Source organism: Trematomus bernacchii, unplaced genomic scaffold, assembly GCF_902827165.1.
Source record: "Trematomus bernacchii unplaced genomic scaffold, fTreBer1.1, whole genome shotgun sequence".
NCBI lineage: Eukaryota > Metazoa > Chordata > Actinopteri > Perciformes > Nototheniidae > Trematomus > Trematomus bernacchii.
This window is the reverse complement of record NW_022987609.1, coordinates 536,778-559,498: the sequence shown is the minus strand read 5'-3', so window position 1 is coordinate 559,498 and position 22,721 is coordinate 536,778. Positions and strand designations below refer to the sequence as shown.

Here is a 22,721-nt window from a genome sequence, read left to right as displayed (position 1 = left end):
AAGTAATGACAAACAGTATAATAGGGCACCTTTAAATGAATACAGTTTCTGGATGCTACTGTTCATGGTAAAGAGATTGCATAGTGACTGGCTTACTTCGAGGCCCAGATCCCGTGTCAAAGTATGAGAAGAGAGAGTCGAGCTCATCGGGACAAAACAGAGATTCTCTTCTGAACTTAGCAGCGGCTGAAAGACAAACACAGGCAACTTGTAAGAACAAAGAAGAAAATGTATCAGACAAACTTAAAACAGCTTGAGCCACATTTTTAAAGCTTCTGTATGTCACCATTTAGGGAGAACTGGCACCATTACAAGTATGCAAAATAGCTATTAGCTGCTACTGTTTTGAATACATTCATGTCTTTGTGTTTGACCAAATTATGACACAGAGAAGGAGTGTGTTTTTGATGAAAATTGAGGCAATTAGCTGCTGAGGGTGTTGAAGTACGTTAATTGCCTTCATATTGCCGTGTGACACAGCAGCTGCTGCAAATCCAACTGATCGTGTTGATGAATCGACTAATCAGCGGACGGAGCTACAATAATGGCGTAAAGAAGTGGAATTCTTTGCCGAATTATTTAAAGGGCTGTAAGACCTTTTTTTATGTTTAAGAAAATGTATAAAGAAAGCGTAATTAGACAGTATGAAGTTGACTTCTGATTGTGTTTGGTTTTATGTTTCAGTATTTGTAAGCAACCACTTTTTTTAATGGTTATTTCCTTTATTTAAGGGGCAGGTAAAATAAAATGTTCTTCTCCCTGTGCCTTTCCACCATGCGCTATAAAAAAATAGCAACCAGTATAAGTGTACATGTTTTGTTTTAAAATAACTGCCATGTGTGGAATGAACAAATAAATAAACAACTCACTTCCTGTTGTTTTAAAACACTAAATTATTGAGTGTTCTTGCATTTTAATGTGTGAGTTTTTGTTATACCTCGGGACTGTGGGAACATTTTGAGATTGACAATAAAGTTGACTTTAACTTGACTTTGACTATCATGATCCTGTCTCTATCACCACATGGGGTATTTTTGCAAAACCCCTATTCCACTGGTTGCCATGTTTCAGCGTGCCATGTTTTTTTTGACCATCCAGTGATGCTCCAGAGACAGAGACCCTCTGAAGTACCTGAGGAGAGGGTGGACGGGGAGATGCTTCCTATGTCGTGTCGGTATCTCCGCCGTGTTTTAGGAACCGTGGTGGCGCTGTTGTGCCTCCGACACTTCTTCACGCTCCACCTCCGCTCAGACTTCCTCTCTCCGTTGATGAGGATCTCTGTGGAGCACAGCTTCTTCAGGAATTTCCTCTCCACGTACTTTGATTTGATCCAAGTCTCCTTCTCCTGCCTGCAACGGACCAAACACCAAAATTAGAGACTTACAGCACTAAAACAAGTCAGAATACATTTGATTAAGCTTTATTTGATGAATTCCTACCTTGAACTGGACGGTAATGGTTTCTTTAGACCTTGTTCTTGGTATGAGCCTTCGTAGATGTGGTTGATGACACTGTTCCCAAGCTCACACATTAACTACAAACCAAAGACAAAGAGACATTAATGGTGTCCTTATTAAGACTGATTGTTTAGAGCAGTTCGACATTTTAGGAAATTAGTTTATTTGCTTTCCTGAGTAAAACGAGAGGATTGATAATCTCTACAACTAGAGCTACAGCTACAAGATGTTTAGCTTAGTTTAGCATGCATATTGGTATATGAACGCATTATATCCCCTTTGTTTCATTGGTGTGGTTGTTTTTAACTTGTATGAACCCAGGCTAGCTGTTTCAACCTTTTAAAAGGCTTTTATGCTAGGCTAAACTGTCTTAGAGTCTTAGTATATTAAAGGTAGGGTAGGTAAGAATGGAGAAAGCAGCTCGAGTGCGCTAGAATTTGAAAGTGCACAACTGGAAAAGATCTGCCCCTTCCTTCAGACTTCCTTACAGAGCCCCTCCTCCAACACACACGAACGCGCACATGACCAATGAGGGCACGAGATAAGTTTGTGCACAGATGGAAGGCTGACAGGCAGGTAGGCCATCCAGTTATTTTAGCCGGGCCGGCTCAGATGATTGGTTGTGCTTTTTACAGTACTACGGCTTCCACAGATGATTTTTTTTATGTATTTTTTGTCAAAGCATTTAAGATATTCATTGCTATCAGGATGTTAAGAGCATTCCATGGAATATAACAAGTGTTTCTGAAGTGAATTACCTACCCCACCTTTAATGTCTTTAAAGCTAAACTAAGCTAGGCTAAGCAAACAGTCTCCTTGCTGTAGCTTCAAAATCAAATAATCATTTTCCCCAAAAGGTTTGACTATTCATTAAGGAATTTGGGAATAGTTAAGAACAACAACTACCTAATTCTTGCACGACACTGCTAAGACAAACTGTACCTTTAATAATTCTGGTTCCCATGAGTCCAGTGTGAGAGAGCGAACCTTCGAACAGTGAACTCCCAGACTCCTGCAACAACAACAAAAGTTTATGTTTAAAAAAATTTGTTTAAACGTAATTATGTTCTCTAGTCAAAGAATTTAGAGGAGAAAGTGCAGTAATTTAACTAGTTTGTGACTTAAGGGAAGAGGTTGCGGCTAACACAGGAAAACAAGAGAATATAAATATAGATTATAAGAACATTTAAATAAAAATAGGAAAAAGTAGCATGGAAAATTAATCATATATTAAACATACTTTTATATTGTACTTTACATTTATCCTATCATTTTAGCTTTCAATACGTGTACAACCCTACCATCCGCAAAGATTATAAAACACCAAAACATTTAAGACAAAACAATAATACATAGAAAAGACAAAGAAAAGAAAATAATAATACATGCTTTTAGTTTTAAATGTAATTCACTCTGACATTATGCACCAATACATACAAGTAAACTCTTTCTGTGTATAAAACTACTTTGTAAACCACATTTTATTATAATTTTCCTAACAGATGAATCATACACTTTGTTGACGGTCTCTGAATAGCTGCGAGGATCTAACATCAGAAGAGTTTTATCCGGAGGGAAATGAGAGAAGCTAATGTCATGCAAATCACAGAGTTCCACACATGAAGCTGTTTGGTATCCAGGCAACAGTGGCACAGTCAGAACAAAAACAAGAAGACTGACACTGTGTTTCTCCCTCTGCATTGTAACAAGACGTCTGATCTCACTGAGAGACGAACATGAATATTCAACAGGTGGGATTACATCAGCGGTGATCATTTCAAAATATATAACGCACACACAACTCCAGAGGGATTTCTATTCAAGCCAGGAGTGTGACGTAACAGAACATGAGATCTGTGTGAGGGTCTGACAGGAAATTACTCAATTAAATAATAATTTGGCTCTTTTTCACTGAAACTAGTCTTTATCTTCTCACTTTACCTCCCTCAATAAAAACTCTCAATCTTATCCTGTTCCTATAGGCAACGTATCACACTGTAACCCCTTCAACAGTGTGTGTGTGTGTGTGTGTGTGTGTGTGTGTGTGTGTGTGTGTGTGTGTGTGTGTGTGTGTGTGTGTGTGTGTGTGTGTGTGTGTGTGTGTGTGTCCTAGCATTACTATACTTGTGGGGACCTACATCTGTTTACAGTCACGTGTGGGGACTCACCTCCCTTATGGGGACAAAATGGAGGTCCCCATGAGGGAATAATTAATTTTAGGGTGAAGACTTGGTTAGGTTAGGGTAAGGGTTAGGCATGTGTTGGTTATGGTTAAGGTTAGGATAAGGCTCCAGGAAATGCATGTAAGTCAATGTAATGTCCCCTGAAGTGATATATACATGGTATGTGTGTGTGTGTGTGTCTGTGTCTGTGTCTGTGTCTGTGTGTGTGTGTGTGTGTGTGTGTGTGTGTGTGTGTGTGTGTGTGTGTGTGTGTGTGTGTGTGTGTTTTTGGCAGGAAGTTCTAAGTGTCTTTCACGGCACAATTTAGGGTCAAAGTAACAGACAGTTGGCATCACTTCCTGTTTTCAGTGCCATCGCCCTCACAGCAACACTGGCAGCGGCAGAAGGCGTATTCAGATATTTTATTATTTATATTTTTACGCTTTATGGAACCTTTTCTGTGCAAAATGATGCATGTTTGACGACTAGAAGACACCTTTTTGTAATTGTACGAGCATTAGTTGGTGACATCACATATATTTTTGTTGCCAATAAAAAAAATGAAATGCTTGATTTTTAGACTAACACAAGTTGATATTATCTCACCACAACTGAAAAATTAAGACTCTTAGGAAAATTATTAATTTCGGGAAAATGTTTATCTACAAAGTCAATGTAGCAATCAGTTTGAAGTTAGTAGATGTCTAAAAGAGCCGGAAAAGTTAATACTCAAGTGAGATATACTATAGGAACCTAAAAAAGTGTACTAAGGTGCAGTGATAATAATACTTCTTATTTTTACTTGGAAGCACCTTTCAGGACACTGTTGTGGATTACTTCTAAAATAGCATTTAAACAATACTCAAACAGATAATAACATCAAAACAAGACAAAAACATAATAAAAGACACATTTTTAAACAGACTGGAAGTACTTTAGCCAATAATCTTGGGATCATTTGCCAAAGTATTTTTAGATTCGTCTACCTGTGGATGCCGGAGCACTCGATGCACAGCAGGATGCCCAGGTTGATGGAGGCCCAGCGGGGGTCCGCCTGGCCGCAGTCGCAGCACTGCTCGTTGCCGGGCAGCAGCTGGATCCTCTGCAGGATGCTCTCCCCGCGGACGCTGCGCTCCCGAGGCTCGCTGGCCGAATCGATGCTGCTGGTGGACGGAGAGGCCGTTCTGTCCAGGTGCTAGGACAAAATAACAAAGTCATTAGGATCACAGAATATGCTCAGGTTATCAGCAATACTACACTATCAAAGACATTTATTACAAATACATTTTGACGCATATTTTGAACTGGTTAAAAAGGTATACAGTCAATTGTTAGTCAAGGTATACGAGTCTTTTAAACATGACAATAAGTGAGCTTCAGACATGCTGATAGATTACTAAGCTAACCATCTGCTGGTAGTAGACGCCCTACTGTACGCTACTTATTTATCATTTCATTTAAACATCACATGCATGCAGACCACATGCTTAAAATGCAGAAATTAACCTAAATACTCCTTTAAGGTCCTGCTACTATTTACATGCCCCCCCCCCCCAGGATACATGACTATTATACTGTTATTCATATAATTGTAATTTTGTCATTTATTCCTCTCTTTTTGTCTAATCCCTTCAACGCACACACAAAGACTGTTTTTGTTTTCTTCTTTGTCTCCATGTATAACATTTGTTATTTTTCTTTACTTGTAAATTCACCTTACCGTCTTCTGTGTATCTGTGACACTGTACTTGTAAAAAAAAGAAATGAACCTAAATGTATATCTGAGGCTCACCTCTATGTAGTAAGAGTCTGGGCTCTCTCTGTAGGCCGAGGCGATGCTGGCCTGAACCGCCTGAATCCACGACTGTCTCAACTTCTCAGACTCTGCCTGAAGCATGCAGCTCCTGCAAAACACACAGAAGTTACCATAATCATAATTTTCCGTCTGTACACATCTGCATAATGTGACATACAGTATGACATGCTTAATGGGGCTGACACAAACAATTATGTTCATTATTGTTAGTTTATAGAAGTTTGATCTATAGAATAAAATAGTGAAAAGGGTCCATCCAGTTTTTAGCCCCATGGTTTGGACCAAAAGATCTTTAGTTTGATATGACATCAAACAGAAATAGGAAATGGATACCATATACATCCATATTTTCAAATGGCCAAATTACTTTAACAATTAATACTTTTTCTGTTTATTGAATATTTTAATAAACAAATTGACAGTAATAACAAAAAGGTTGTGGGTGACAGTGGTCATGTTTCAGATCTTACAGAAAACATAAAAACCTCACCCTTTAGATCAGAATGATAATACTGAAAGTACATGTTCTTTGCATAGGTGAAGAAGGGCCACATAATTTTTTTTAACTTCCTCGAAAAGAGCCTTTCAATGTTCATGGAATAAACAAAAATGACAATAACTGAACAAGAGAAGATGCAAAGATTAACTTGGGCACGATAACATATACAATGTATAACTGGGCTGATGAAGGCGCTACATAAAAGGGTAGATATTACAATTCACCCTCTGAGGAGCATGAATGTGTGTATCAGATTGCATTCAAGATGAATTCAAGGCTTTCATTGTCATTCGTACATAGCTACAGTGTAGTTATGTCGATGAAAATCTTAGGTCCCAGGCTCCTCCAACAGTGCAACACAATAAGTAGATAAAATAGTGCAAGTAAATACAATAAAATAGAATAGAAGTAGTGCCATAAGAGTCTATTGCATGTTAATCCATCCAATACTGAGGCCTTACTTGGAGGGGGAGACGACCTCGAAGCAGAACCTCCTCTCGATGTCCTCACACGGTTTCACGGAGCACAGCCGGAGGTCCTCCACCACCACCGTGAGAGAGTCCTGAAAACACACAAAAATAACTTCAAATGGGGCTGCCGTGTCACTCACTTGGTCGTTTGGTAGCGCTGGGCGCAGGTTCAAATCCATCCAAGACATTCATGTGGCTTGCTAGTTTTAGAATATAGAATAGAATAGAACGTAGAATAACTCTGCTTACCAATAAGGCCGCCTAAAGACAACACAAAGACAGCTGTTCCTACTTCATGATATATATTTTCTTCCTGGCAGTTAGAGTACGTGACCATTACATATTCACACACACTGATGTCAAGCAGAGAAGACTGACCTGACAGCCACACTCAGATATCTCTTGACTGAGATGATGGATTTCACTAAAGGTCACCATAACGCTAAAAAACATCCAACCCCCCCCCCCCCTCCCCCCCCTCCATTAAAGTTGCACTTAACCTACTTTACCCCCGGGGAAAGCTGATAGCTGCCAGATATACGGACTCACCTTGAGCTTCTTCTGATAGACCAGCTGACTGTTCTGTATGGAGAACCACCGCCTGCAGAGAGAGGGATAAATAACTTATTATAGAAAGGATACGCTTCCAATCTTTAAGGGTCAGCGTGCAAAGGGGAAAAACATTGTGTCCATGTGAGAGGAATTCCTCACATGGCTTCACATCACACACCCTTTAACCCCTGAATCGCCTCATGTGTGACAGAAACATGCTGAAACATCATGAGGAGATAGAAGTACATTCTTTTCAATATTATATTACATAGCATTTAATACTATATTTTAACATATTGTACTCACACTACCTCACTGCATTTACCTTTTAATGTGTGTGTGAGAGAAGGATTGTAGCCTTTGCAGACCATTTACATGCACAAGAACATATATGACACACTACAGGAAAGGGAAAACCCCTAAAAAGCAGTATTTAAAGAAAAATAATAATGAATTGCACACTTTAAAGCCATGAATGCCAAACATTTGCTGGTTGCAGCTCCTCTGATGTGAAATGGTTCATCATCAATTCACTGTGTATACTAATGTGATACTCTACAGTAAATACAGATGTGTGCCCTATTAGTTACCTGTTCCAGGTCTTAAAGGCGTTGCTGGCCCTCTTGAACAGGTAGCCCTCCATCACCACACCGTTGGGGGCATCCACGTTGAACTCCACCTTAGAGTCGTCATAGGAGAAGTCCTGAAAGAGAAGAAGAAGATGGGACACATAAGACTCCAACACACAACAGATCTAAAACAGCAGATGATTGAAGGCAGGTTGAGCCTTTACATCGTCGAACAGGAAACATTCTGCAGAGAAGAGCCGTGTGCTGTTCCTGAAATACCAGCAGCATTGGATGTGCGATGTAGTGTACATACAGTCCATTAACCGACCGAATCAGCATACACTGTGCGGCCGTGTGGAAGAAGTCACGTGCTTTAGTCCATGTATGCGTTGGAAATGCATGCCATGTTCCTGCCTGGCACACTGGGGCATTTCGTAACTCAACAGATGTGAATGTGACGTAAATCATTACATAAACAACATATGATTCATGAGAATTAGCCTCCAACCTTTTCATGACTTAGACCATGACATGTAGCACTTTAAAGCTAGCCAGCAGAGAGGGACACAGGTATTTAAAGCTTAGCTCACTCCTTTGTTTTTAGAAAGCACAAAAACATCAGTGTTTTGATGTAGGAGTATGACACAGCATGTCCTGAGAATGCTAACAAGCTATATTTAAGAGGTAATATACAGGAGGAACAGAACATTCACTTATCCATAATCTGATTTAAACATCACATGCATGCAGACATGAGAAACAACCAGATGGTGTTTTTCAAATAGGGTCAATTTAGGCGGCACGCTAAAAATGGAGTGATTTACCAGACATAAAATATAAAAAAGTACCTGAGTATGTGTGAGTGTAACTGCAAGAGTGCCCCATTCACTCACTGTTTCATAACAGGGTGTGTGTACACCATCCACTACTTATTTGGTGTTTAAATGATAGATTAGCTGGTTGCTCTCCACCATGTAATCATACAAATGTTGTCAACATGTTGAAGAAAATCGGGCTGGATTCCAAAACACATGAGAGAAATATAGTTTTAGTCATGGCTCTTCATCAGGAATCACATTTACAATGAGAAACAAGATGTGTACTACATAGACTCAAGTGAGTAAACAATTATAAAGGAAAGAGAGACCAAATCGAGGACAACACATGTCAGAAAAGGCTGAATACAACTGAAAGTAAAAAAAAAAGATATTTAAAGCTAGAAAATACTAGACGGGCAATACAACGAAACGCATTGTTTCAACATAAATATGGTTTGAAAAACGGCACTGGCGGCCTAAAAAGTTAAATATAGCTAAAATAAAAACATATAGACAAAATGGGGATTTCTTCATACTATGGATTCAACACATCAACATCTATTTCCTTTAAGAAAAGCATAATGGAATCCATTAATAAGAAAGTATGAGGTAAAAAGTTCAACACTACACAAATTATGCAGGAATCAAACATGATTGCATTTTCCTGTGCAACTATCTTCCAGTGTGAACACCTATTTAAAAATGTGCATGTACGTCATTGAGCATTACACCTGGGAACCCCAAACATTTTTAGATTTTAATGAGAGCAACTGTGCTGACAGAGAGAGTTAAGCAGGAGAAAGAAAGATAGATACTTTAACAGTGAGATAGAGAAGTAAAACTACTCCAACACCAACACACACAGATGTCTCTTTAAAAAAACAGAGATAAATACTCCAGATACAACAACAAATATCATGATAATAACCAGTTTACAATCTGAACCAAAGTAACAACCAGCCAAAGTAAAGCAAATCTACCCACCAAACTGCGGTCCCAGCGGCCGAGGATCTTCATTTTCAATCGTTTAGTGTGTTTCAACAACATTTCAGAGCACAACAAGGCAACAAAAAGGGTTTAAAATAGACTCCTTTAACGCAGATCCCTCAGAGCAGCAGCATGACTCTCCTCTCTCTCTCTCTCAGCGGAGGTTAACCCATCGTGTCGCTGCGTAATTCCAACAGTGCGCTCTCCACTACAGCCACCTGCCAGCCTCAGGATTAGCACTGATTAGCATACAGCTGCTAACGTGGAGCAACAGTGGAAACACCTCCCAGTACTGTAGCCGCTCCCGACTCAAACAGGCTGCTTTTTTGACACTTCAGTGCTTCAGTTTTACAACTCCCTAAACACACCTCACTCTCTGGGGAGGGTCCTCTGTTGACCCAGAGGGAATCTATCTGGCAGGGGCCCAGATCCCCAAACAAACAACCTCTCAGGGCGTGATTTACCATTACTGTAACAATCTTTTTAGAAGTGGATACAAGCCTATTGCTTAAAAAAGCCCGTTAGCCACTGGAGTTTTATAAAATAGCGACCATTTTCCAGCAGATGAAACATCATTTTACCACAGAGTTTTAACCACTAGATCAATTTGGGGGTTTTTTGGTAGTGAATTACATGAATTTTCACTATGGGGAAGTCAAATATACAATTTAGAAACTTTTGGGTGTCATTTTAAACACAACATGTTTAATTATGGGGCTTATTAGACAGAATCTGGGGCAATTAACCTAACTAAGACTAGTTGTCTATGTTAGCAGAATAAGTTACCCGTCATTGAACACCTTGATGTAACAGTACTACAATCCTACACCCCAAAATACAACCACAACCTCCACTACCATGCATGTTAGGCTTTCCATTGGCATGTTATTTTGGTTTTGGCTCAGACACGGTAAAATAAAGCTTCTGAACAACTCCTGACGTCTGAATTTGGTTTCTACGTGGTCAAAAATTGATGATTTAACAACAAGAGCATTTATATAGGTCAAGTGGAAGTGATGTTATTGCAGAAAAATATATTTGCAAGCCATCATTGGAAGTCATCTTGAAAATGCATCTTGGATTGTTTGAGTGGCTAACTCTTTTTTTAAAGAGTAACCTCCAAGGAGTTTAAGTTCCGATTTTAGTACTTCTCCTGGTATATTCAATTATCCGAAGCACTACAACCAACCACAGCCAACTATTAAATATAAGAAGTCAAACAGCTTACCTTCAGATTCCTCCCTTTCCCTGAACACAACATCCCATGCAACACTGAAACAAGATGTGCACTGTGTGCTACTCTGAAATCTCTCAAGCTTACAACAAAGATCATCTATTTTTAATGATGCAACGTCACACAGGCAGAAACTGAACATGAGTGAATTATTGAAGCAGCAGGGAAACAGAGACTTTCCAAACGATGGGAAGCAAGGAAGCAAAGTGTGGAGAGGATGCAGACAAAATGTCCTGATGTTTCCTCCACCTGCTGCTGAGCGTACTGACGTTACACCTGGAGAGCCAACGCCAAATAGTGACCCTCGGACTGATTATTCATGATGTGTTTGCTTATTGTCCGCAGCTGTGTCTCAATATCAGTGTTCCTCTGTTACACACCGGCTTTGCGCCGACTTGCTGAAAATACCTGACTAACTTAACCATCATCAACTATTCTTCAACAAACCTGAATGACTTCCCTAGATAAGTCACAAAGCCCCCAAAAGTCTTGAAAATACTGAACACTGATGATAATAGAAATGGAAGAAGCCACAGTCTTACATATTATGTATTTGTGCAAATGTAAAGGAAAGCTGCCATGACAAGTACAGTAAGTAAGACAGTTAACGACATGCAGCCAAATTATTGTTCAATTGCAAAAAAGGCTTTTATGCCCCCTTAGGGAGGCGTGTGGCGCAGTGGGTTGTGCGTTGGTGTTAGGATCAGGGGGTCACAGCCACAGGTTCAAACCCCACTGCAGTCAGCATGTCGTTGTGTCCCTGAGACACTTCACCCCAAATTGCTCCTGTGGGGATTGCCCACAGTATTGAGTATGTAAGTCGCTTTGGATAAAAGCGTCTAACAAGTGACATGTAATGTAATGTAATGTTTTTCATTTTTGTAAAGCACTTTGAATTAACTTGTATGGAAAGGTGCTATATAAATAAACGTGCCTTTCCTATAATGAGCTGTGTTGGAATACAATAGGGATGTTGAAGATAAGGAGATTAAATGAGTGATGGTTTTTCTACTTTTATCTAACGAAGGCCTCAGGGCTATGTGTACACGAATAAATGTGCCAAATGTCTACAGTAAATAGCAAGTGTTGCATTTCCTTTGCCTATTCTGAAAGCTGAGGATATTTGAACCGAGGAAGAACAAAACACTATTAAGACAGATTTTGAGTTTCCACTGAGAGTTTCATGGTAATTCTTTGATAAAATGGCAGCAAAAATATACTTTTTCTGACTTGTATGATATAGTGGGCACTGATTAGTCAAATGACAACCATTTTACCCAGTTAGTTTTTTGATAATTAAGATTTTTTTATGCCAAGAATGTGCTTGTCTCAGCTCCTCTAATGTGAGACTGTTGGCTAAATAAAACTTAAAATATAGGAAATAAATTATCATCACTATTTGACATGCAAATGATGATTGGCAGACCGATCATCAAGGACATTACATGAAGTAGCAGAAACTATTTGACTATACATTGTATTACATTATGTATATACATGTATGTATGTACTGCATATGCTTCCTATATCTCGTGCATTTTAACATCTATGCTGAGATGTAGAGTGTTGTTGTCATTCATAAAAAGCACCATACAACAAAAACATGTCATCATTATTTTACGACAACGTCCATCTGGAGTTTAAAGCAGTACAAATAAAAGCAATGATGCACATGTGGGGCATCATGTAGCGCTGCTCTGGTGATGTAAACACAGAAATATAGAATAGCAGGAGGAGCGACAGCAGGAACAGGACTTCTCCATTAAATCCTCCGTTAAAAATGAATGGCTGTGGCATTTATTTTCGCTGCACAGCGACAGCACTTTAACTCCCTTTCTGCTCTCCTGATTTGTACTTGTATACCGAGAAGGAGCTGCCCCTTTGACCTGTGTAAGTTTACACAAGGAGTATTGCACAGAAGAAACAAGAAGAGAAGAAACAAGAAGGAGGGAATAACAAAGTAGGCCATGCTGTTCTGAAGGCAGCGGGGAATGAGGAATACACATTAAAGCGACATGCTGCAGTTTCCTGAATGGATATCTCTTAAGATACAAGATTCTGAAAGATGTTCATTTTGATGCATATTGAGCTACTAAACATGTAGGTAATAAGATAATATAATATATTTATGAGGGAACTGCTAATTCAGGACACTGTAGTCGTGTAAAAAAGCGACTCTATACACAATTTACACTACTACAAATCTACACTTTAAATAAATATTACAGTAAACAGACTGACGAAAGAAGACATGTATTAACCTTTTGCACTAGTCAGAGGTCATCAGACTTAAAAGTTACAATACCGCAGTGTAAATGTCCTGCATACAACAAATTCCTTAATAAAACTGCAGTATTTAGAATCAAATATATACTTTAAAACAGAAAATATGCTACTTAAATGAAGTAAAAAGTAGGATAAAATCCAAATACTCATTTTAAGTACAAGTATAAATCAGGATTAAATGGAAATACTTAATTAAAGTACAAGTATGAAGTAGGATAAAAAGGAAATATTCAATGAAAGAAAGTAGTATGGGTATAGTAGCTTAAAGGGGACCTATCTACGTCTTTTATACATGAATATGTGTCCCCGGTGTTCCAGGGAACTCACCAAGTGTCAGAAAACACAACCCTCTCTATTTTCCTCCATACCCAAATCTCTAAAAAAGGGGCTGCAACGGATCTGATAAAAACTGATCCAGATTTGAACACTGTCCTGACGTCAGGACAGTGGCGCTACGGCTATTGGGCCAACTCCACCAATCAGGAGGAGACAGCCACGGCCATTGCCGTTCGAAAGCGCTGGAGACGCTGTAGTACATATGCCAGGCCTGTAGGTGGTGCTGTTCTCACTGAATCAGCCCTTGCAAAAACAGGGCCAAATTGAGCGAAATGAGGCATGGCTAAAATGCATGATCGGTTTAGTATTTTGAAAAAAAAAAGTATAAATATGCCTTATATTGGTCCTACACTATATTATTCAAACATAGCATGATAGGTCCACTTTAAGTAAATGTACTTTCCAACACTGGTAAATGGTGATATAACACGGTTTCCATACAGGCTGTGTATTCTAATTGTTGTGAATAAATGATTCAGGATGCACTTCAGTTTGCCCTCAAGGCATCTGGAGTCTGACTACAGCTCACAGAGAAAACTTCAAAGGGGTTTGTTAATGTTCTGTACGATCACTGGGGGTCAAACTGCCCCCCCCCCTCCCCTCCCGAAAACACACTAACCCAAAGATGTGTTTCAAGCTAAAATTCAGATGGGAAAATGAATGGAGGATCACTCACCTGCATGAGAGTCTGAGAGGAGATGGTGTCATCGGGAGGAGGAAGAAAAGAAAATACAGCGTTAGAACAAACAGAGCAGTTTAATTTGAGATAATACAATAATCTCTCAGCCTCAATGCACCTCTGATTATCCTCCTTACTGCTCTTCAAGGAATACAAGCTGCCCACAGAAAGAAAACTACCCTTCAGGGCTGCACGATTAATCGCAATTATATCCAAATTGCAATATGGACTAGTGCTATATCTAAATCGCAGTAAGCGGGATTGTGGGAAACGGTATTTCGATCTCTCTGTCTGTACACACAAACTGGAAGATTGACAATAAAGTTGACTTTGATAATATGTATAAAGCTGATGATGCAGAGAAGCCCAGTCCTACACATGGGACAGATGAGAGTTTAATTGCATAAGCATTTCATCCATGTTGTTTATAGTATGTCTGCAAGAAAGAAAAAACAAGTTAAAAAAACTAAAATAATCGCAATTATGAATTATATCTAAATTGTGCCGCCCTACATCCCGTCAGAAAGATATTTCCATACCATGCAGATCTTTTTCATGTAGCTTCATCTCCCTGACCTTGATTATCTCCCACTACAGTCCAGTCCCTCTGATGGACGGTGCATTAAAGCTCAGTGTCTCACAGCTCTGGTAAAAAACAGATCAATAATGCTCCACACATGTGACCCGGCTGCAGGCTGTAGGCTGACAGATGGTCCCTGATCCTGGGGTTCACAGGAGCCAGACACCGGCCCCTAAAAATCAGGCTTTCTGAATTATTCAATAACAAGATATCAGAAGAGGAATACACCCTCGAGAGGAAATGTACTCATAGCAGGGTTCCCTCTTTTTAAAGGATAACATTTCCAAGTCCATTCGTTGTAGGGAATACTGTTTGCAACTTAAATATATCATATTCCAATTACTTGTATATCGACTATTCTTGCACTATTTCTATTTTACTTTATTTACTTGCACTATTTTATCTGTTTTATTGTGTTGCACTGTTGGAGGAGCCTGTGACCTAAATATGTACATTGACATATCCCCACAAAGCAAAACTTTACACCTCAAAAAACGTCTACGGATTTAACTTATTCCAGGACTTTACCAGGCCTTGAAAAGTTAGGTTTTCCATGATTGTAGGAACCCTTCTGTAGAGCCTTATTATTTTACTAAAAATGTAAAAAGTACTATCTTATCTCAACTAGCATGGTTAGAAATACTCAAACATCACAGTCAGCTCTTTAGAGGACAGCGAGGCTCCAGGAGATAATGTGCTTATTATCTACAGCAGACAACAGTGGGATTAATATCTGGTCAAATCACTTAATACCTCCTGATTTTAATGCTTAAATCAATGCCTGGACTTTGTTAGGGGGATTAATCAAACACTTCCCAGCTGCCCAACTCTAATCCCACCCCCAGTCACAACAGACGGCACCTAGTGGCCGATCGGACTTTAGAGGTGAGATGTGATATTAACGCAGCGTTAAATAAGCTCTATTTCACCCTGTGTCTCTACTGGGACATGTCTCCATGCTTTAATGTTCAAAAAGCTCTTTATTTCTCTCATACTGCCTGTGCTGCAGCACCTCTTTTCACCCTCTGTCTGAAACCAGAGCCCAGTCTGCTCTGATTGGTTAGCTGGCCGGCTCTGTTGTGTATGGTCAACCGCTAAGAGATGTCCCGCCCCTTAGCCTATCACGAACAATGTGTTGGAGCGCTAGCCAATAGAAGCTCAAGTTTTACATAGGGGTGTCAGTATGTTACGGAAGTAAACAAAAGGACTTATTTGGTCCTTGTTGCCTATGACAGTGATTCTCAAATGGGGGTACGCGGACCCCTAGGGGTACGTTGGGGTACTGCAGGGGGTACGTGAGATAAAATAAATAAAAAGGTTAATTAAAAAAAAATATATTTTTTAATAATAATACAAAAATAATCTTAGTACAATAAATTAAATAGAAAACACAATTTTATATAAAATATTCCGAGAACCACTAAGGGGGTCCTCATATAAACATGTTACATTTGTGTATTGTATTTATAGTTTTTCATAATATATAATTTTGTTCATTGGTTTGTTAAACATATATTACTTCAATTGAAAAACTCCTTGGAAAAAATACAAATATCCTAAGTTTGTTGTAATTCATGCATGAAGGAGTTAATAAATCAAACATCACTATATTGTAATTATTTATATAGGCTTTTTCTGTCAAAAATGTCCGGGGTCGGTCAGGGGGTACTTGGCTGAGAAAATGTTTCAAAGGGGGTACATTACTGAAAAAAGTTTGAGAAGCACTGGCCTATGAGATAACATGTTGAAGCGATTTGCGTATTTCCGTCAATATAAATGCTACTTTTGATGGCATTTTTTTTTACTTCTCTAAATTTCATGCACGTTCTTCCTATGAGAAAAAACACTAAAGCAATCTCAATGTTTGCTGATATCTTTACATTTATATTTAAGCATTTGAAAACCTTTTTTACATTAAAGAATTCAATTAAACACCTGTCTCAAACTGGCCAAAGTGTGACCGTATAATGGAAAAACTTTTGGAACAACATGGTCTAAAATTAAGTAAATAAAAACTATAAAAAAGGAACTCACCCTCTGCTGAATGGTCGCATGTTTATGCTCCATTTCCCTCTTCTCCATGGCTGAATCAATCACCAGCTGATCCAGCTTTAAGCCCGTCAACATAAACACAAAAATAAATAAAAGTTCAGTGTTTCTGCAGAGACATTCAGTCGAGAGGGCTTCCTGTGAAACTCTCCATTCTGCAGAGATGACTCTAACATGGCAGTAAAGGTAAAAAGAGGTGAAGAGAGATCAGAGAGCAGCACTGACACGGGGTCAGCGTTTGGTAATGAAGCATCGATTGTCCTGCAGCAGAAACAACATGCTGCTATGTTGGTCCAGGAACACAGCACTAAACATAGCATGCTGTGTTATGTAAGATGTCTATAAAAGCTGCACAATTAATCAAAGTTTAATCAATATAGGCTATTGCAATAATCAAATGGCATGAAGCAGAATATTTGTTAAAGGCTAAATATGAGTTATCATTTGGAATGAAGTATTCACATTTTGACTTTTTTTTCTGGCTTTGTTGACAGTTTTCTTGTGGTGTTGTTATTCCTCTTGTGTTTTCTTGTGGCTAAATCACAAATAGTCAATGTATGTTTTGTTTTGATGCTATTTTAAATGTAAAAGTGCAAAGATATCCCGGACTACAGTACAGATCATATTCTACAGACTTAACGAAATATCAGATGCTCCTAAAAATATCACACCATGATCATTTTAACACGTTTTTCATTGATAATGAGAATATTAATGATCAATCTCTCCAATATCATGAATCATATCTCCATTGCAATGTCAAAATAATGTCAACAAGTCAATGTTTTTTTCAAATTGTGCCGCTATAATTTATGTACATACTGTACAAGCTATGGAGCCCTTATTGCACGCCAAGACGAATACTTTTTTTTAATCATTACACCCTGAATTTCATCCAACATATTGAATTAAAAAGCAGAAATGCACAATATATATTACACACATGTCTCTTGTCAATAGTTCAAATGAGGATCAACCTGTTAAAATCAAGACACAGAGCACCTAGAATCTTAAATCCCTTTTAGTAGCTGCAGACACAGAGGGAACCTTGATTTGTGGGGAGGTTAAAATGTTGTTATGAATCATAGTAGAGATACAGCGAGTAACAACATTCAAAGAGCGCCTGTTTCTCTCACCTCAGCAGCCAGCTTCTTCATGTACGGGTTGATCTCATCCAGCAGGTTGTAGCCTTGTTGGAACAGCGAGTACTGCGCGTGCATGAAGGACAGCATCTGGATGGGACAGCGACGGGTGTTATTACTACCATTATAAAGTGTTTTAACTCAAATGACACTCTTTAAGAATGTGGAATATATGATAACGATACAGGTTTATTGTTTTGACTTACAGCGTCCAGGATCTCAAACTTCTTCTTGGCCTGGAGGACATTGATCTGCAGAGAAGAAGACAGACACGTGTTACTCAATGTAAATAATGACCTCCTGGAGTATTGATTATGGTGTTGATGATATCCACTACAAAACACCACATTTGACACCTACTGTACAGGCTAATGAGATAACTCCATCTAGTGGACAGTCATTTCCTTTCTCTCACTGTAACACCATCAACCGACCAATAAGAGTTAACTCGGAAATAAACAAACCACCATCCATCAAATGTAACCAAGTACTTTCACTCTACTGAATTTGAAGTACTGATGTCTCCTCCTCCACTATGTCTTAGACTCTAAGACTGTTGTAAATTCCGCTTGTTTTCCTTGATCTGCATTATATCGTTCGTGTTTTAGTCAGGCACATTTAGGGACAGCTAAAGTAGTGCAGCTACAAGTCCTCGAGCTGGTTGCACATGTGCGTTCATGACAGGACATTATTGCGGTCGCATCGTCACATACATAATTACCATCGTCACAGAGAGAATGCGTTCGTGAAGAATAAATAATTCATTCATTCTCTACTCTACGTTATCATACTCATCAACCCATTCAACATCCTGTATGTGATTCCACATCAAGCATGATGTATTCTGTGTTGATGATCAGAACCAAGCTAATATAAAGTCCAACGACTGTACTTCCTGTCTCCGTGTCAACTCTCTAACCGGAGTGCTGTTTTGGATAAAGCGGCTCCAGCACAAACATCACAAAACACATAAGATTCCCCAATAAAGACATAGAGGGAAAATATAGAATTGTTTCTTAACTACAGACTCTATATTTGAAGGCTTTTATAACCTTGCAAAGTGAGATTTCTGCATGAATAACATACAAAGAGCATATCAAATAATATATATTTTAATAGAGTTTTGGAATGCTAAAAACGGGCCGGCTCAGATAATTGGTCGAGCTTTTTACAGCGCCACAGCTTTTTTTAATGTATTTATTGTCAAAGCATTTAAGATATTCATTGCTATCGGGATGTTAAGAGCATTCCATGGAATATAACAAAAAGTGTTTCTGAAGTGAATTACCTACCCCACCTTTAAGTATTCTGTACTTAAATCATTATTTTTACTCAACAAGAGGATCTGAACACTTCCTCCACCGCTTTAAACCACCAGTAGAAGTGGAAAAAACCCTCTGCACGTTTTCCCCTATGGCATTTCCTGAGTTAAAGCCTCTCCATTGTACATATTAACCGATGCAAGGCTAAATAACATTTTGTGCCACATTTAAGAGGTCACTCATACATATAGCACATCTCCCTGCAGCTTTGACCTTCTCTGCCTTGAGACACTTTCAATTAAGACTCAAAAGGGTAACGTGTCTGAGAGCAGTGAGAGGAAGCTTTAAAGAAAGGAAAGAGGGCACGGCGTGGCAGAGATCGCACTGAATCAGTTTCTTTGTCGCCCCGCGGGCAGCCATAGCGCTCACAACTTGTGGGCAAAATAAACCGCCTGCTGCATATATGAAGAGAGGAGGATGTGTCACACGGAAAGAATGACGGACGCAGACATCGCCGCGGGCTGAAAGAGCCACGTCACGGTCATTCTCTGATCGTACGGGAGAAATGTAAGTGCGTCTGGTGGGATTTTAATAATTATAAGATAACCACTGAACAGATTTAACCACATTTTTAACGGTAATATTCAGACTTCAACCGATTGTCACCAGATGTGTTTTGCTGTGTGTGTTGAAGCCCAGCTTCTGTTAACACGTGTTATTTTTCATCTCATGGTCTGAATTAAAGGTGGGGTAGGTCATTTTGGAGAAACCAGCTCGAGTGCGCTAGAATTTGAAAATACACAACCGGAGAAAATCTGCCACTTCCTTACAGAGCCCCTCCTCCAACACACACGAACGCACACATGACCAATGAGGGCACAAGATAAGTTTGTGCACAGATGGAAGGCTGACAGGCAGATAGGCCATCCAGTTATTTTAGCCGGGCTGGCTAAAATGATTGGTCGTGCTTTTTACAGTACTACGGCTTCCACAGATGACATTTTTTTATGGATTTTTTGTCAAAGCACTTCAGATATTCATTGCTATCGGGATGTTAAGAGCATTCCATGGAATATAACAAAAAGTGTATCTCGAGCCGGTTTCTCAAACTTACCTACCCCACCTTTAAGGAGAGTTTGCGAAAAACTAAGTTAAAGCTGGGGACTGTCTCAATCATTGTATGAAAAACAATGACTTACTTCTGTTTGACTTGGTTGGTAGTATTCTCTTGTTTTTTTAATGACTGTTTATAAGTAAACTCATTTAATTATCATAAAATAATCAGAGTATAGGGTAAAACATATTTAGGCGGAGGCGTGTGGTGCAGTGGGTTGTGGGTTGTGCGTTGGTGTTCGGATCAGGGGGTCACAGGTTCAAACCCCACTGCTGTCAGCATGTCGTTGTGTCCCTGAGACACTTCACCCCCAATTGCTCCTGTGGGGATTGCCCACAGTATTGAGTATGTAAGTCGCTTTGGATAAAAGCGCCTAACAAGTAACATGTCATGTAATTTAGCAATTTGGTATATACAGTACATTGCAAGCTAAAAGAGCTCCTATACAGTAAGTGGAGAAGTATAAATGGCATTTTAAAACCGTTTAGCACAAACAATAAGGGGGTCGCTAAAATACTTATAAGTATATGTAGGTCAGATAGAGAGTATCTTTACACGACTGTTGTGTAGACGTTGATGTTTCTGTCAGGAAGGTGCAATCTCCTGAAATATCTAAGAGGACCACATTGTATATCCTGACATGTTTCTAACCTGCAGCACGTAGTCCAGCGCGAGGTGTCTGAAGCACTTCCTGGTGATGCTGAGCGTTCCGGCAGCTTCCTCCACCTCGTGAGGTTTGTTCCTCGGCGCCTGAGCGTTCTTCACCTGAGCGATCTCCAGATCCTCACGCACGCGGTCAAAGTGCTTCTTCGTGTCCTTGAATTTACGAACATCCCTGTCAGAATAGCGGATTTTAAAGCGAGACATTAGCAAACTCAAACTGGAACTCAAAACAAACGGGATTACAGGTTTTGGGGTATTTTGAGACACCACAAAGTCAACGTGAGGTCACGCTGCAGTGTTCATGATTCGGCTTTAGGAGACCTGGTGTGCAAAAGGCTGTACCCTTTAATATTTAAAGACACCAAAAAGGTTTTCGGGGGTAACAAGGGTACATGTGCTCTTCTAAGGTTGCTGGTTCTTCTGTTCAATCTTTCATACATCCCAAGGTACAGCAGGGATCTGAAGAAAGTGAAATGTAGGTTTACTCACTCTTTGACAAAGTTATGCAGCTGCTGCTTCACAGACCTCTGAGCCTGATCGAACAGGACCTGAAACAGAGGCAACAGAAGACATTAGCATGTTTTTATTTCACTTTGTACAACTGGAGTTGAAAGACATGGCAAAAATGTTGTTACTTTTTAAGTGCTTTGACTTTGTTACTAAGGATAAACAGTTTAGGTTTGTAGATTTATATATTCATATAACCAACAGCTGAAACGATAAGTCGCTCAAGGGATCAATTATTCTCAAATATATTGTGAATAAGTTAATATAACGTTTTTATATGTTTTATATGACCTAGTGCCAGCTTCTTAAATATGAGGATTTTCTACATTTCGTTATCTTATGTGGTAATGAACTAAATCACTATAGCCTTTGGACTGTTTGTAAAAAAAACAAGCAATTGAGTACACCATATTTGGCTTTAGGAAATGGTTTTGATGAGTTTTTTTTACATTTCCTGACATTTGATAGAGAAAATAATTGATGGATTAATAACAAAAATAATTCCACATCAAGCAACTATAAAAAAAATCATATTATAAACAAAGTCAAAAGCATTACAGTCTTAATTTAGAGTTTAGACTCTTTGGAGAGGCATAACTGCAGTATTTTTACATGAATATCCTTGTACGTTTAGCACTCAAGTAAAATATCTAAAAAAGGTTTTCCATCTCTGACCAAGAACAGGAATCCTGAAGTCAAATGTAATACATTTTAAGACCTCATCGCCACTTCGAGTTTTAACCGGTCACATTGGCGACACACTTTACCTCACATTTACTATATACAGTATTGATTGTCCTTCCTCCTTATCTTCCAACCATTTGGACGCAAACGTGCATTTCCCCATAACGGCGTAAACGGAGCTTCGCGCGCTATCAAGCAGTGAGCGTGCGATGTCCTGTTCAGATGACGTCAAATCCAACGGGATGCCATAAATAAACTACACAGAATCACACTACACACCTCCGCAATGATTACATTCAGGCAGACTGTAGAATACAACCTCTTTGGACAATTTATATACTTATTGAAAACAAGCTACAAAATGTAATACCTTGGAAAATGCCGTTTAATACTTTTTAAAAGCCTTCATTTTCGCTAAATTGATTTATCAACTTTTAATACTTTTTAAGACCCCGCGGACACCCTGAAGAAGTAGAGTATATATAAAAAGAATTGGAAAATTCTTGTGTGACAAATCAAGACGTCGGACCCTAACTGTTGTTTGATTATTTGCTTACTACTATTAAAACCGATACAGCGTGAAATACATTTAAAAGAATATATATTTTCTGCACAATCTCACACAATATGCCATTTCTCATCCAAAGTGATGAGACTTTTGGAGGGAAAACCACCTTCCCACCGTGTATTTCTGACCAACAGAGGGCGCCAAAGCACACATTGTTTCCCATAATGCTTGCATACGTTATAAATCAGCATGTAATGCCTGTTAGAATGAATGCTGCAGGAATGTCTCTCTGACTAACTACACCGGCTGAGACACAAAACAACAACAGTCTGCCTAGGTGTTTCACA

General features: G+C 39.1%; 1 protein-coding gene across 2 annotated transcripts in view; it reads right to left on the bottom strand.

Annotated features, from left to right (window-relative positions):
- The window catches only part of LOC117483512 (arf-GAP with coiled-coil, ANK repeat and PH domain-containing protein 3-like), a 90,482-nt gene that overhangs the window by 13,768 nt on the left and 53,993 nt on the right, over positions 1-22,721 (bottom strand). For both annotated transcript variants that reach the window (XM_034131871.1, XM_034131872.1), the window contains exons 5-19: positions 21,165-21,223; positions 20,664-20,847; positions 17,843-17,887; positions 17,631-17,726; positions 16,480-16,554; positions 13,863-13,874; positions 7,547-7,659; positions 6,954-7,005; positions 6,396-6,496; positions 5,412-5,523; positions 4,606-4,814; positions 2,400-2,469; positions 1,440-1,534; positions 1,132-1,349; positions 97-186 (exon numbers count right to left, since the gene is read on the bottom strand). In XM_034131871.1, coding sequence (XP_033987762.1) covers positions 97-186; positions 1,132-1,349; positions 1,440-1,534; positions 2,400-2,469; positions 4,606-4,814; positions 5,412-5,523; positions 6,396-6,496; positions 6,954-7,005; positions 7,547-7,659; positions 13,863-13,874; positions 16,480-16,554; positions 17,631-17,726; positions 17,843-17,887; positions 20,664-20,847; positions 21,165-21,223 — 1,531 coding nt within the window. The remainder of the gene's footprint in view (positions 1-96; positions 187-1,131; positions 1,350-1,439; positions 1,535-2,399; positions 2,470-4,605; positions 4,815-5,411; positions 5,524-6,395; positions 6,497-6,953; positions 7,006-7,546; positions 7,660-13,862; positions 13,875-16,479; positions 16,555-17,630; positions 17,727-17,842; positions 17,888-20,663; positions 20,848-21,164; positions 21,224-22,721) is intronic.